The sequence below is a fragment of the Xenopus laevis genome, chromosome 9_10S (assembly GCF_017654675.1).
Source record: "Xenopus laevis strain J_2021 chromosome 9_10S, Xenopus_laevis_v10.1, whole genome shotgun sequence".
NCBI lineage: Eukaryota > Metazoa > Chordata > Amphibia > Anura > Pipidae > Xenopus > Xenopus laevis.
This window is the reverse complement of record NC_054388.1, coordinates 100091970-100106402: the sequence shown is the minus strand read 5'-3', so window position 1 is coordinate 100106402 and position 14433 is coordinate 100091970. Positions and strand designations below refer to the sequence as shown.

Here is a 14433-nt window from a genome sequence, read left to right as displayed (position 1 = left end):
TATCCCTTTAATGACCCTGTAAAACTAGCAGTGATTAACGTAGTAACATAGTAAGTTAAGTTGAAAAAAGACATATCCATCAAGTTCAACCTTTTTAGTCCATATATAACCTGCCTAACTGATTATAGATAAGATTCTTGTTTTGTGCATAAGGTGAATGTATTTGTCTAGTTACTTACAGATGGCTTTTCCCCATATATTTGTTGTTTTTCTTTACTCATAAAGTTGATGCTGAAAATGCTCTCTTTGTTGTCCTTTCAGGTACAGGAGCTCAGTGGTCCAATCTCTTTACGCCAGTCAGTGTGGATGATAATTTCACATTGGGTCAGGTCTTACAGATGCTGCTGTTGGATTCTGTTTTCTATTTCCTGGTTGGGTGGTACGTGGAGTCTATCATGCCTGGAGATTATGGCGTACCCCAGCCTTGGTACTTCTGCTTCTTGGTGAGACACACTTCCAAGGCTTATTGTATCTGTTTATAAACGACAAACATGTCAGACGGCAATTCTGTACAGTTTAAAAATGCTCTTTTTTTCAGAACTGTACCATGGATTGGGTTTCTTTTGCTTATACTAAAATGGTGGCATTGCCAGGTATTCTAGCTCATTGGTATGACCCATAGGCCATTGCTGTGCAATTCACTATGACTGAGCAGTTATGACTGTTTATGAAGCCTTAAAGGGGTGGTTTACCATGTTTTTCAGTTGGTTTTCATTCTTTATTTTTTTTTAATCTTTTTTGGCTATTTCTTTTGACTCTTTCTAACCTTTTTTAGGCATGAGCTTTCAAGCCAGGAATTCAAAAATTAGCACCTGCTTTGAGACCAGTGGGAACAACATGTTGTTCATGAGCCAATGGATGGGGATCACTGGTTTAGAACATGTTGGCTAGATTTACACACAAATTAATAATTTTGAAGACGTAATCGTTTTTTAAAAAGAATGTTTATCCAACTAGAAATCAGGCATTTTTCTTCCGTTTTTCATTTCGTCCCCCCCTACTTTGGCCGTGTTTGTGTTCTGAGTGTATGTTTTTAAACTCTGTGCAGCCTTCCTACTGGTGTGGAAAACCGCGGCTAGTGGAGGGTCTAGAAAAGGAGGATGACGAGGATCCAGAAAAGGCGCTGAAAGGAGAATATTTAGAGGAAGAGCCTTCCGATTTGGTACCAGGAATACGCATCAAGCACTTGACTAAGGTGAGTATTTTGCAAAGTTTCTACAGGGAATACCCTGTTACATGATACTTTTGGATCTGTCTGATACTTGTTTGGGTGACACAACTGTATGTGTGGTTTTCTATGAAGCCATTTAAAATGTTTCAGTCCTTATTTAGCTGGTCAGTGTCAAACAAAGTGGAAGGAGGTACCTGTAGTGAATAGATCCTCATCTCCTTGACTTTTGTTGTTCTTTTTTTCCCAGGTGTACCGTGTGAGCGGTAAGAAGCGGATAGCTGTGCGAGATGTCACTCTTAATATGTATGAAGGGCAAGTCACAGTGTTATTGGGACACAATGGTGCAGGAAAGAGCACCACGCTTTCCATGTTGACAGGTAATGATTAGATTCTTCTGTTTGTTTGTTTATTTTTTTTTTTTTAATCTGATAATGCCTTGTGTTACTTAGCCTATGGTATCAGTGTGGCCCAGTGTCTGCCTTGCAGCAAATATTACCTCACTGGCTCAGAAATAAATACCTGTTTACAATAATACATAGATTTCTTGCATTAACACCCTGTGAAACAGTCTTAATTATGCATGGTCCTAGTGTTGCACATGCCTTCCATGCTGAATCTCCTTCTTTTTCTCTAGGACTCTGTCCCCCTTCATCAGGTGAATGCTATATTGGAGGCTATGAGATTTCCCGAGACACAGCTCTGATCCGTCGCAGCCTGGGATTGTGCCCCCAACATGATGTCCTGTTCCAAGGTCTTACTGTTGAGGAGCACCTCTATTTTTATGCAGGGGTGAGGGATATTGATATTGATGATTCAGGTCCAGACAACATAAACATTCAAAAAAACAATATCTTGATGTTTTTGTAGTTCTTAAATGGTGATTTTTATGGTCACTAGCTCATAGTTGCCCTTTCAAAGTATCCTGATTTTCCTTCCTTGGTATTATCAGTTAAAGGGATGTCCACGCTGGAGCTGCTTAGAAGAGGTGGAGAAGATTCTCCAAATCCTGCGCCTGGAGGAGAAGCGCAATGCACTTAGTACTCAGCTCTCTGGGGGGACGTGTCGTAAACTGTCCATTGGCATTGCTCTAATTGGAGGATCCAAGGTCAGAAAACTGAAGGGTTTTTGCAATATTAAAGTTATGGCAGCATGTTAATGGTTATGGTATTCCAACTGCATATTATTATTATTAATAACTCGTATTTGTAGAGTGCCAACTTATTGCAATTAAATGTGCCTTTACAAAGAAATCACATGAATTACATAGATATAACATTCAGAGTTACATTCATACCAATCAGTACCGGTATAAAAGGTGAGGAAAGCCCTGTGCAAAAGAGCTTACACTCTTAAGGGAAAGGGAATGAAACACAGGGTGCGGGAGTGGGCAAAATAAATAAGCAGATGAGAGATATGGCATATGGTATTGCTTCGATAGCTAAACAAAATGGAGGTAGGCTTCTCTAAATAAGTGTGTTTTAAGAGATCTTTTGAAAGCAGAACGGTTGGGAGAAAGTTGGGCAGACTGCGGGAGAGAATTCCAGAGGATGGTGCATAATGAGCAATAAACTATGACCACTAGGTACTGTCGTTTTATAGGTCATTGTTAATGCAGCCAAATAACATGGACATTTTACCTTTACAGGTTGTGATGTTGGACGAGCCCACCTCGGGAATGGACCCAGCTTCCCGCAGGGACACGTGGGAGCTCTTGCGGCAGCACAAACACGATCGCACTCTGCTGCTCACCACCCACTTCATGGATGAGGCAGATATTTTAGGAGACCGGATTGCCATATTGGCTGAGGGCCAGCTCCAGTGCTGTGGGTCCCCACTATTCTTGAAAAGCAAATATGGTAAGGGGGAAAGTTAATAACGTGAGCACAAAATACTGCTACACCTTAGAAGTGAGCAAGTAAACACATGACAGACAATCGCCAATGCATTTACACTATTAGTGTGCCTACCATGCCCTTTGGACTCCTTGGAAACTTAGCAGTCATTATTCTGTTCTATCTCTAAGCCTACATAACATATAGGTAATGGGCCCCACAATGATACTACATAATAAAAATTAGGGATGCACTGAATCCAGGATTCGGTTAAGGATTCGGCAAGAATTCGGCCTTTTTCAGTAAGATTCTGCTGAATCCTTCTGCCTGGCTGAACCGAACCCATAACAAGGGGCGGGGAGGGAAATCACATGACTTTTTGTCACAAAACAAGGAAGTAAAAAATGTTTCCCCTTCCCCCCTATTTTGCATATGCAAATTAGGATTCAGTATTCGTCCGAATCTATCGCGAGGGATTTGAGGGTTAGGCCGAATCCAAAATAGTGCATTCCTAATAAAAATATAATACTGGCACATAATGGATGTAAAACATTCCTATGGCCAATGCCAGCTAATATTATAGTAAAGATATGCCAGAATATAAACACTGTTTTACTTCTTGGCCCTTTCGTGTGTGACCTACTCGATTTGCAGGTGCCGGGTACCACATGGTCATGGTGAAGGAGCCGCACTGCCAGGTGGAAGACATTACCGATCTTATTACCAGCTATGTGCCCAATGCCACCCTGGAGAGCAATGCTGGAGCAGAACTGTCCTACATTCTTCCCAAGGAGAGTACCCATAGGTAAATGGCAAGAATCACACAGCACATTAGTCATTAGTCAGCTGATTTTAGTAATCAGATGCTGTAGATATAAGGAAGTCCCCTAGGAAAGGAAGCTGACCGTTGCAAAATCCAACTTCCTTTCCTAGGAAATTACATGCACAGATGGATCTGTAACATTTCTATGCTGACTGTGCTTAACATTTTTTATTTATTTAATTTTGCAACTTTTTTCCTGGGTTGTATCAGTGGGTTTATTGATATATAGATTCTATCTTGCCTTGTCTTTTCTCCCCAAAGGTTTGAACCTCTCTTCTCGGAGCTGGAACTCCGTCGTGAAGAACTGGGGATAGCCAGCTATGGGGCTTCTGTTACCACGATGGAAGAAGTATTCCTACGGTATGCACTGTCGTTTCATACTGTTGTCTACCACACAAAATGCTTTGCTAGAGTGTCATATATTTGTTGTTGCCGCTAACAGTGTTGGGAAGCTTGTAGACACCAGCTTGGACATTCAGGCTATCCAACTGCCTCCTCTTCAGTACCAGCATGAGAGACGCGCAAATGACTGGGGAGCCGAAGAATCCTGTTCTATGAGTGACTGCACAGAGGACAGCGGGACCCTCATCACTGAGGATTGCTCTAACATCAAGCTTAATGGGAAGGTGAGAGGCAAGGCAAAGGGAAAGAAGATGTTATGGTGGCACCATGTCACCAAGGGGACAATAGAAGGTTCCAATTTGAAGTGAACTTTAAGTCTTCTCCTATTCTGAGGATTGTAGGTACAGGGGTACACAGTGCCCTGAAGAAGCTGATTGAAAAGAATACCAAGCAGCATGTTTAACAGCCTTGTTTAAAGGCATTCTGTCATGATTTTTATGATGTAGTTTTTATTTCTAAATTAGACTGATAATAATTCACTCTACAATATAAAATGTCATTCCTGTACCAGCAAGTGTATTGGTTTAGTTGTAATATTGGTGTGTAGGTGCATCTCAGGTCATTTTGCCTGGTCATGTGCTTTCAGAAAGAGCCAGCACTTTACTATGGAACTGCTTTCTGGCAGGCTGTTGTTTCTCCTACTCAATGTAACTGCATTTGTCGCAGTGGGACCTGGATTTTGCTATTGAGTGTTGTTCTTAGATCTACCAGGGATCTGTTATCACTCCAACTTGCAGTAAAGCAGTAAAGAGTGACTGAAGTTTATCAGAGCACAAGTCACATGACTGGGGGCAGCTGGGAAACTTAAAATATGTCTAGCCCCATGTCAGATTTTAAAATGAAATATAACAAAATCTGTTTGCTCTTTTGAGAAATGGATTTCAGTGCAGAATTCTGCTGGAGCAGCACTATTAACTGATGCGTTTTTTTTTTTGTTTTTTTTTTCCCATGACAGTATCTCTTTAAGGCAATATTGTTGAATACCTTCATGTTAATATGTATAGTATTCTGACCATTTTCTCTCAGTAATGTTTCTTCTCATCCTGCATTTCTTGTGTCCTTTTTTTCCAGTGCACACTTTGGTGCCAGCAGTTTTATGCCCTGTTTGTGAAGAGAGCTGCTTATAGTTGGCGAAACTGGAAGATGGTGGTGGGTCAATTTCTGGTTCCACTTGTCTTCACTTCGTTAGCATTAGTTGTGGGCAAGACGTTCCCTGGTCCCCAGGACTCGCCACCATTGGACCTAAGCCTTGCGCCCTATGGGCATACAATGGTGCCATATTCTCTTCCTCCTAATGCCTCTGCCTTGCTTCAGAGCCTGGCTGATAACTTCAGAGATCAGTTTTCTGGACAGCAGACAGAGCCGTTGGAGGTGCTAGGTGAGTGCTGAGCATTTGTTGTGGGAATATAGGCATGACATGCTGAATCCTGCTACTGAAATACAAAGCAGCATGGGTTTATGGCATTTGTGTTGCTGTAAAACGTTCTGATACTGTCCACAGTGTATTCAAATTTCTGAAGGTATGGCATGACTTATTGAACCAGTGAAGGTCCAGGAGCACCTCAAATAACCAGCAAGTTCTGTTTCTTTAGACAATCTCGACAACTACCTGCTGACTAAAGCTTCAGAAGAAGGAGCACTGTTTGCAGAACATTGTCTTTGTGCTGCCGACATCCAGAACCATGGCTCTAGGGTTAAGGTGACGGCTCGCTTCAATAACCAGGCTTTCCATGCAGTCGCTTCGGCGCTTGTCCTGGTCGATAATGCTCTCTTCAAGTTGATCGCTGGGCCAGAGGCTTCCATTTCTGTAACCAACTATCCTCAACCACGAAACACCACAGAGACTGCCCAAGATCAGCTAATAGAGTAAGGAAATGTAAAGGCATTTCAAAGGTTAAGATTTACATAGTGGCAGCCAGTTGCCTTGTTGTCTGAGGCTTTCCTATCAATTTTAACAGGCAGTCCATAACAAACTGTTAATGGTTTGCTTTCCCAATTGACTCACTGGATTTATAAAGTTGGCTTATTTCTAAATCTCTTGTAGGAGGGTTGGGTTTATAATGAAAATATGTTGAAAGGTGAATAACCCCTTTAGGGTATTGGCACACAGGAAGATATGCCTCCCATGTTTTTTTTGACACGGCTGCAGACGACAAATCTCCCCAAAAATGCCACTCCATTGACGGTAATTGAAATTTCTGGCAGTATGTCCAATATATTGCTAAATTGCCCGAATTTGCTTTCGAAGGAAACTTTGTGTGATTTAGACATACCACCAGTGATTTCAGTTATCCACAATGGAGAGGCATTTTCGTGTGCCACTACCCTAAAGGGTTTGTTCACCTTCCAACACTTTTTACAGTTCAGTTGGTTTCAGATTGTTCGCCATAAACAAAGAATTTTTCCAATTACTTTCTATTTTCTAGTTGCAACTGTTTTTCTGTTATTGAAGTTTAAAGGAATTGTTCAGTATAAAAATAAAAACTGGGTAAATAGATAGGCTGTGCATAATAAAACATGTTTCCAATATAGTTAGTTAGCCAAAAATGTAATGTATAAAGGCTGGAGTGACTGGATGTGTAACATAATAGCCAGAACACTACTTCCTTGTTTGCAGCTCTCTTGGTTTTCACCGATTGGTTACCAGGCAGTAACCAATCAGGGACTTGAATGGGAGCCACATGGGTCATATCTGTTGCTTTTGAATCTGAGCTGAATGCTGAGGATCAATTACAAACTCACTGAACAGTTATGTCCCATGTGGCCCCCTTTCAAGTCGCTGACTAATTCAGAGTTAGAGAGCTGAAATACATTACATTTTTGGCTAACTCTATATTAGAAACATTTTTTATTTTGCTGTCTATTTACCCAGTTTTTAATTTCTAGTCTTTCTGAAGCAGCTCTGGGAGGGGGGGGTCGCCGACTCTGTAATCTGTTCTAAATCAATACACTATGTTGATGCATTTGTTATCTTTGTCCCTGCTGAGCAGAATTCCTTAGATGAATTAAAGGCAGCTGTTAGAATTGATACAATAGGAATGTATCAATTAAATCTAACAAACTGCAACAATTGCTAGAATTAAATGTAGCACATGGATCACTGAGCTGCCAGACTGAAACTCCAGAGACAGGAACATTAAACTACAATTTTGGAAAATGGTAAAAAAAAAATTGAAAATGGAAAGTAACTGAAAAAAGTCTTTATTTCTGGTGAACAACCTGAAAACAATTGAACTGAAAGAAGCGTTTGGCAGGTGAACAACCCCTTAAATTAAGCTTATAGGTCATAAGAAAGCAGTGAGTTTAAATGCACTCAGTGGCTAAGTTTGGGCTATTTCTATACATCACTGAAAAGAACTGTGGGTAAGGGGTAGTCCAGTTGGTCGGGTTTTGTGGTAATGCTTTGTGTTTTATTGCAGGGGACAGGCTGGCTTTGCCATAGCCATTAACCTGCTATATGGGATGGCATCTCTTGCGAGTACGTTCTCTCTTTTGTTGGTTGGAGAGAGAGCAGTGAAGTCCAAGCACGTCCAGTTTGTCAGTGGAGCCTCAGCTCTAAGCTATTGGCTGTCAGCGCTGACCTGGGACTTGCTCAACTTTATGATTCCTTGCATCTTCATGCTGGTGAGTTGTAGCTTATTCTACTGATTTAAGTTGGCCATAGACGCAAAGATCCGATTGATCGAATCCTCAAACGATCAGACTTCCCCATCTCCGACCTGCCACTAACCTTCAGTTTAAATAAAGCAGTAAAAGAACAGATCAGCCGATGTTCTGCAATTGTACGAAAGTTACGTCCGACAAAGCTGGTGACAGTCTCCCACTGAAAATCGTCAGATCAGCAATACACGCAGCGAAATTATCGGCAGCCGACAGAAATCTTTTAACCTGTCCGATCGACCAAACGTCCGATCTCCATGAGAAGAAAAATGTCGGTACTCTCCACACACGGTCCGAAAATCGTACGAATCGAGGATTCGTACGATCGGATCTTTGCGTCTATGGTCAGCTTTACTCTTATTTAATTTTCTTAACTCCCAAGTTCCATCTTGTTCTCATGCTTTTCCTGGTCCTATGACCCTTCTCTGGTCTTATTTTGGCTACTACTTTATGTTGTGACCATCTTATTCCCCCTTCATAGGCAGTGTTCCAGGCATTTGATGTGCGCGCTTACACGGAAGAGCATCACCTTGTGGATGTGATGCTGATGTTGCTCCTGTATGGCTGGGCCGTGATCCCCCTAATGTATTTATTCAGTTTTCTGTTCACCTCAACTGCCACTGCCTACACCAGGCTCACCATCTTCAACATCTTGTCTGGCACTGCCACCTTCCTCTCTGTTACCATCATGAGCATTCCAGGTGAGAATATTTGTGACGTTTTTCTTTATTCCCAGAGCAAGCTATGTGCTCTAATATTTCGTCCTTTTAATCTGTTCTCTAATGTGCATTTGTCTGTCTCAGCCCTTGAGCTGGTGGATCTGTCTCACATCCTTGATGGGGTCTTCCTGGTACTGCCAAATTATTGCTTGGGACGATCGTTCAGCGACTTCTACCAGAATTATCACTTATTAAAGTTCTGCCGTTCATCTCCCCTTTCTGTTTTCATCTGTCAAGAATTCAGTGAGTAACAGAAGGCTGTGAAATCAGTGACTCTTCATGAATATACAGTTTGATGAAGCTATGTTTGAAGTGACCAGTGATAAAATAAGTTTTTATTTTTTTCCCAGATATCACCTATCAGGACAACTACTTCTCGTGGTCTTCACCAGGGGTGGGCCGGTATTTGACCTCGATGGCTGTTCAGGGCTTAGCTTTCCTCTACCTTCTCTTTGTAATCGAAAGCCAGATATTCTGCAGTTTGTACAATCTGTGCCGGACCTACAAAGAACACCGCTGGGTATGGAAGCTGGATCAGAGTACTGGGGGGGGGGGGTGAACGAGTGGTGGTGGACCAATAAAATGTTTAGCCTCATTTTTGGCATTTCAAACTGCACCCACACATACTGTATATCCTCCACTTTCATTTTGCCTTGTACCATTGGCTGTCTCTCATGCAAACTTTCATGCCATCGTAAGTAGTTCTTGTTTTCCGCTCTTGCTTTACCCAGGCTTCACTGCCAGAGTCCCCTGTTTCTCCCCCAGAGGATCGAGATGTGGCAGATGAGAGAAAAAAAATTCTGGAATCACCCTTGGAGCAGCTGTCAGCACTTAGCAGCCCTCTAGTCATCCGTGAGCTTAGCAAGGTGAGCAGACATTTTAATGTTAATTGTACCCTCTGAAATTCACTGAATATTGATTTATTTATTAAGAGAAAAGGTATAGTTCCCTAAAGTCACCGTGATCAATTGCTGTGATAGAGGGTTTTTAAAAGTCGCGATGTCAAATCACCATGTGTGTCTTCGCCCTAAGGCTGAGTAGCTCAATTGCAAGTGCATGAGTTTTGCTTTCATTTGTCTTCAAAAACTGATCGCTGATTGTTGGGTATTGGCAGCTGCACTTTAAAGGGCTTGTTCACCTTTAAAGGGAAAACATTTTTTTTTCAAAATGAATCAGTTAATAGTGCAGAATTCTGCTCTGAAATCCATTTCTCAAAAGAGCAAACGGATTTTTTTTATATTCAATTTTGAAATCTGACATGGGGCTAGACATACTGTCAATTTCCCAGCTGCCTCCAGTCATGTGACTTGTGCTCTGATAAACTTCAATCACTCTTTACTGCTGTACTGCAAGTTGGAGTGATATCACCCCCCTCCCTTTTCCCCCCCAGCAGCCAAACAAAAGAACAATGGGAAGGTAACCAGATAACAGCTCCCTAACACAAGATAACAGCTGCCTGATAGATCTAAGAACAACACTCAATAGTAAAAACCCATGTCCCACTGAGACACATTCAGTTACATTGAGAAGGAAAAACAGCAGCCTGCCAGAAAGCATTTCTCTCCTAAAGTGCAGGCACAAGTCACATGACCAGGGGCAGCTGGGAAATTGACAAAATGTCTAGCCCCATGTCAGATTTCAAAATTGAATATAAAAAAATCTGTTTGCTCTTTTGAGAAATGGATTTCAGTGCAGAATTCTGCTGGAGTAGCACTATTAACTGATGCGTTTTGAAAAAAACATGTTTTCCGATGACAGGATCTCTTTAAGTTAACTTATGTGGAGAGTGATATTTTGAGGCAATTTGTAATAGTTTTTAATTTTTTTTTATTATTTGTTGTTTTTGAATTATTTCGCCTTTTGTTCAGCAGCTCTCCGGGTTATATCGGGTGGTTAAACCTAGAGCAAAATAAAGCACAATGATTAAGTTGGAAAGAGCAGCGTTGGTATCCATGACTTTGTTTTTATATGTAACAGGTGTACGGGCGCCGTGCCTTGGTCCTAGCAGTAGACCATATATCATTAGCAGTTGGACGAGGCGAGTGTTTTGGTCTACTGGGGTTCAATGGAGCTGGCAAGACTACCACATTCCGCATGCTAACGGGAGATGAAACTGTCAGCTCTGGAGACGCTTACATTGATGGGTACAGCATCCTACGCAGCATCAAGAAGGTAATGCAAAGCATCTGAGTCTACTTGCTCCAGAGAGAGTGCTGTGTGTATTGGCTCTGTAAAGATGTGCATGAATTTGTCCTGCATGGTTTTCTAAACTCATTTACTCATATCCCAAGGTTCAGCAGCGAATCGGGTACTGCCCACAGTTTGACCCTCTGCTGGACCACATGACGGGGCGTGAGACACTCTGCATGTATGCTCGTTTGCGGGGGGTGCCTGAGGGATACATTAACAGCTGCGTGGAGAACATGTTGCGTGGATTGCTCCTCGAAGCCCATGCCAACAAGCTGGTTCGGACTTACAGGTAAACTAGAACTAACCTGTCTTGTCATGAGTGATGATACATGGAATGAAAAGGACTTCTTCTTCACAAGCAGGACTTGTGTTTAAAGGAACAGTAACATCAAAAAATAAAAGTGTTTTAAAGTTATGAAAATATAATGCAGTGTTGCCTTACACTGATAAACTGCTGTGTTTGCTTCAGAAACACTGCTATAGTTTATATAAATAAGCTGCTGTGTAGCAATGGGGGCAGCCATTCAAAGGAGAAAAGGCTCAGGTTACACAGCAGATAGAAAATAAGTTCTGTCTGTCTAATGGTGTTATCTGTTATCCATTAGTTAACCTGTGCCATATAGCCATTTTTTAATTTCCGCCATTACTCCACAGCAGCTTGTGTATATGAACTATAGTAGTGTTTCTAAAGCATACAGATCCTTTTTACCAGTGCAGGGAACAGTACATGATATTTTCATTACTTTAAAACACATTTTTTTGGTGTTACTGTTCCTTTAATTCACATCCCAAGTTGTGTCTTCCTTTACCTTCTTCTTCATTCCCTATTTAGCGATTATTTCTTTCCCACGTCTCCGAAATGTACTTTATGAATCTTCTCTCTTCCTTTTCTCTTTCCTTTTCTTTCTTCCTCTTCACTTCAGCGGAGGAAATAAGAGGAAACTAAGTGCTGGTATCGCTCTGATTGGAGGGCCATCCGTGATCTTCATGGACGAGCCATCTACTGGAATGGATCCAGTTGCACGTAGACTGTTGTGGGATGCAGTGACAAGAACACGGGAGAGTGGAAAGGCTGTGGTCATTACATCTCACAGGTAAGGCAGGGAGGAGGGCAAACGAAGGCACGATGGAGCCCTCAGAAATGGTAGAATGTAATAAATTTTGTTTTGCAAAGCATATTAAGAATGAATAAGTACAGGTACAGAATCTGTTACAGGTATGGGACCTTTTATCCAGAATGCTCGGGATCTAGGCTTTCCAGATAACAGATCTTTCTGTAAATTCGATCTTCATACCTTAAGTCTACTAAAATATCATGCAAACATTAAATAAACCCAATAGGCTGGTCTTAGCTTCCAATAAAGATTAATTATATCTTAGTGATCATGAACAAGCTGCTGTTTTATTATTACAAAGAAAAAGGAAATCAAGTTGGATTATTTGGATAAAGTGGAGTCTATTTCGTAATTCAGAGCTTTCTGGGTAAATGGTTTCCAGATAACAGATCCCATACCTGTATATGGAATGGTTGAGACCTGCAGTTTCCATAATTTGGAGACGTAAAGTGATATGGAGCAAAGTTATCCTGTGATAGTAATCCTTAGTAACTTTATGTTAACTATTCTAACTTCTGTTAATTGTTGATTTACTGCACTGGGGAGAACCAGCCCCATTTTACTTTGCAACAGTTACAAAAACAAAGGGGTTAATGTGTCACTTGCTCACATCTCTCTGCTTTTCTCTTGCTCCAATCAGCATGGAGGAATGCGAAGCTCTATGCACACGTCTCGCCATCATGGTGAATGGACAACTAAAGTGCCTCGGAAGTCCCCAGCACCTAAAGAACAAATTTGGGAGTGGCTACACGTTGCTGGCAAAGACCGCCAGAGGGGCAGAGGAACTGATGGCTTTTAAGGATTTCATTGAAACAGTTTTCCCAGGTCAGTTTGGATAAAGCATATATTTTTTAAAGATTATCTTTATTGATTTTTAATAGGATAGCATGAAGAAAGAGAGAAGAGGAGGAGGAGATATGGAGTGGGCATTCCATTATGCAATAAACAGTACCTTATAGTACATAACTTGATAGGCAACCTTCATATTAACTAAGTTATAGGGCTGCAGTGCCAGTTTGTGGATCAGCAAGCCACCTGTCCCATATTTTCTTGAACTTGTCCAGGCAGCCTCGTGTTGCATATGTTAGTTTGTGGCTCTGAAGGATATCATTAATAATTTTCATCCAGAATGCTAGGGTAGGAGGTTCCGAGGCGTTCCATGTGAGCAAGATGGCTTTCATTGCATAGTGTAGGAGCTGCTGTAGACACAACCTGTCGCTAGAGGGTAGAGAAGTCCCTCAAGATTAGGGGTCCCCAACCTTTTTTACCCATGAGCCACATTCAAATGTAAAAAGAGTTGGGGAGCAACACAAGCATGAAAAGTCCCTTGGGGTCCAAATAAGGGCTGTGATTGGCTATTTGGTAGCCCCTATGTGGACTGGCAGCCTACATGAGACTCTACTTGGCACTATACTTTTATGCAATTAAAACTTGCTTCCAAGTCCGGAATTCAAAAATAAGCACCTGCCACTGAGAGGCCACATTGAGGCCACTGAGAGCAACATATAGGGGGTTGGTGAGTAACATGTTGCTCATGAGCTACTGGTTGGGGATCACTGCTCTCGATATCCCAGTAGGCAAAATGCAGGTGTCCGAATAATTGGGATTCCTAAAGAGGTGTTAATAAAAATATGAATTGCAGTCCAGTATTGCTGAATTTTAGGGCACTCCCAAAATACATGCATAAAAGTACCACTATCTGAATTACATTTGAAGTCGGGTTGATGCAGCATATTTAATAGTAAATTCTAGGGATGCACCCAATCCACTATTCTGGATTCGACCGAACCCCCGAATCCTTTGCAAAGATTTGGCCGAATACTGAAATAGAATCCTAATTTGCATATGCAAATTAGGGGTGGGAAGGGGAAAACATTTTTTACTTCCTTGTCACGTGATTTCCCTGCCCACCCCTAATTTACATATGCAAATTAGGATTTGGTTCGGCCTGGCAGAAGGATTTGGCCTGTTTGGCCCCGAATCCTTTGCAAAGATTTGGCCGAATACTGAAATAGAATCCTAATTTGCATATGCAAATTAGGGGTGGGAAGGGGAAAACATTTTTTACTTCCTTGTCACGTGATTTCCCTGCCCACCCCTAATTTACATATGCAAATTAGGATTTGGTTCGGCCTGGCAGAAGGATTTGGCCTGTTTGGATCTGTAATCCTGGCCAATTCCAAACTAAATTCGGTGCATCCCTAGTAAATTCAAAAAATACCTTAGGTATCATAACATTGTGTATGGAGAATATGAATCATTCCTAGAATAGGAGGAGGAGAAGTATAAATAATGAATTAGAATGCTTCGCAATAAACATGCACATGGCAATTTTACATGCATCTTCTGTCTCCCCTGCAGGCAGTGTGCTGAAGCACGAGCACCAGGGTATGGTGCATTACCATATAACCAGCCAAGAGTTGAGTTGGGCACAGGTAAGAGAAGAGATTTTGTGTTGTGCAATGTTGAGAAAATGGCCCTTTTTATTAGGAAATACAGTTGCTCAAAGGGGAATGATAAT

General features: G+C 41.6%; 1 protein-coding gene across 1 annotated transcript in view; it reads left to right on the top strand.

Annotated features, from left to right (window-relative positions):
* The window catches only part of abca3.S (ATP binding cassette subfamily A member 3 S homeolog), a 43533-nt gene that overhangs the window by 27062 nt on the left and 2038 nt on the right, over nucleotides 1-14433 (top strand). The window contains exons 10-30 of the mRNA XM_018239226.2: nucleotides 262-443; nucleotides 1049-1195; nucleotides 1419-1548; nucleotides 1806-1960; nucleotides 2121-2276; nucleotides 2817-3027; nucleotides 3658-3808; nucleotides 4088-4186; nucleotides 4269-4452; nucleotides 5300-5606; nucleotides 5821-6094; nucleotides 7648-7852; nucleotides 8370-8589; nucleotides 8692-8850; nucleotides 8958-9127; nucleotides 9339-9473; nucleotides 10585-10779; nucleotides 10899-11086; nucleotides 11721-11891; nucleotides 12553-12737; nucleotides 14274-14347. Of these exons, the coding sequence (XP_018094715.1) occupies nucleotides 262-443; nucleotides 1049-1195; nucleotides 1419-1548; nucleotides 1806-1960; nucleotides 2121-2276; nucleotides 2817-3027; nucleotides 3658-3808; nucleotides 4088-4186; nucleotides 4269-4452; nucleotides 5300-5606; nucleotides 5821-6094; nucleotides 7648-7852; nucleotides 8370-8589; nucleotides 8692-8850; nucleotides 8958-9127; nucleotides 9339-9473; nucleotides 10585-10779; nucleotides 10899-11086; nucleotides 11721-11891; nucleotides 12553-12737; nucleotides 14274-14347 (3698 nt within the window). The remainder of the gene's footprint in view (nucleotides 1-261; nucleotides 444-1048; nucleotides 1196-1418; nucleotides 1549-1805; nucleotides 1961-2120; nucleotides 2277-2816; nucleotides 3028-3657; nucleotides 3809-4087; nucleotides 4187-4268; nucleotides 4453-5299; nucleotides 5607-5820; nucleotides 6095-7647; nucleotides 7853-8369; nucleotides 8590-8691; nucleotides 8851-8957; nucleotides 9128-9338; nucleotides 9474-10584; nucleotides 10780-10898; nucleotides 11087-11720; nucleotides 11892-12552; nucleotides 12738-14273; nucleotides 14348-14433) is intronic.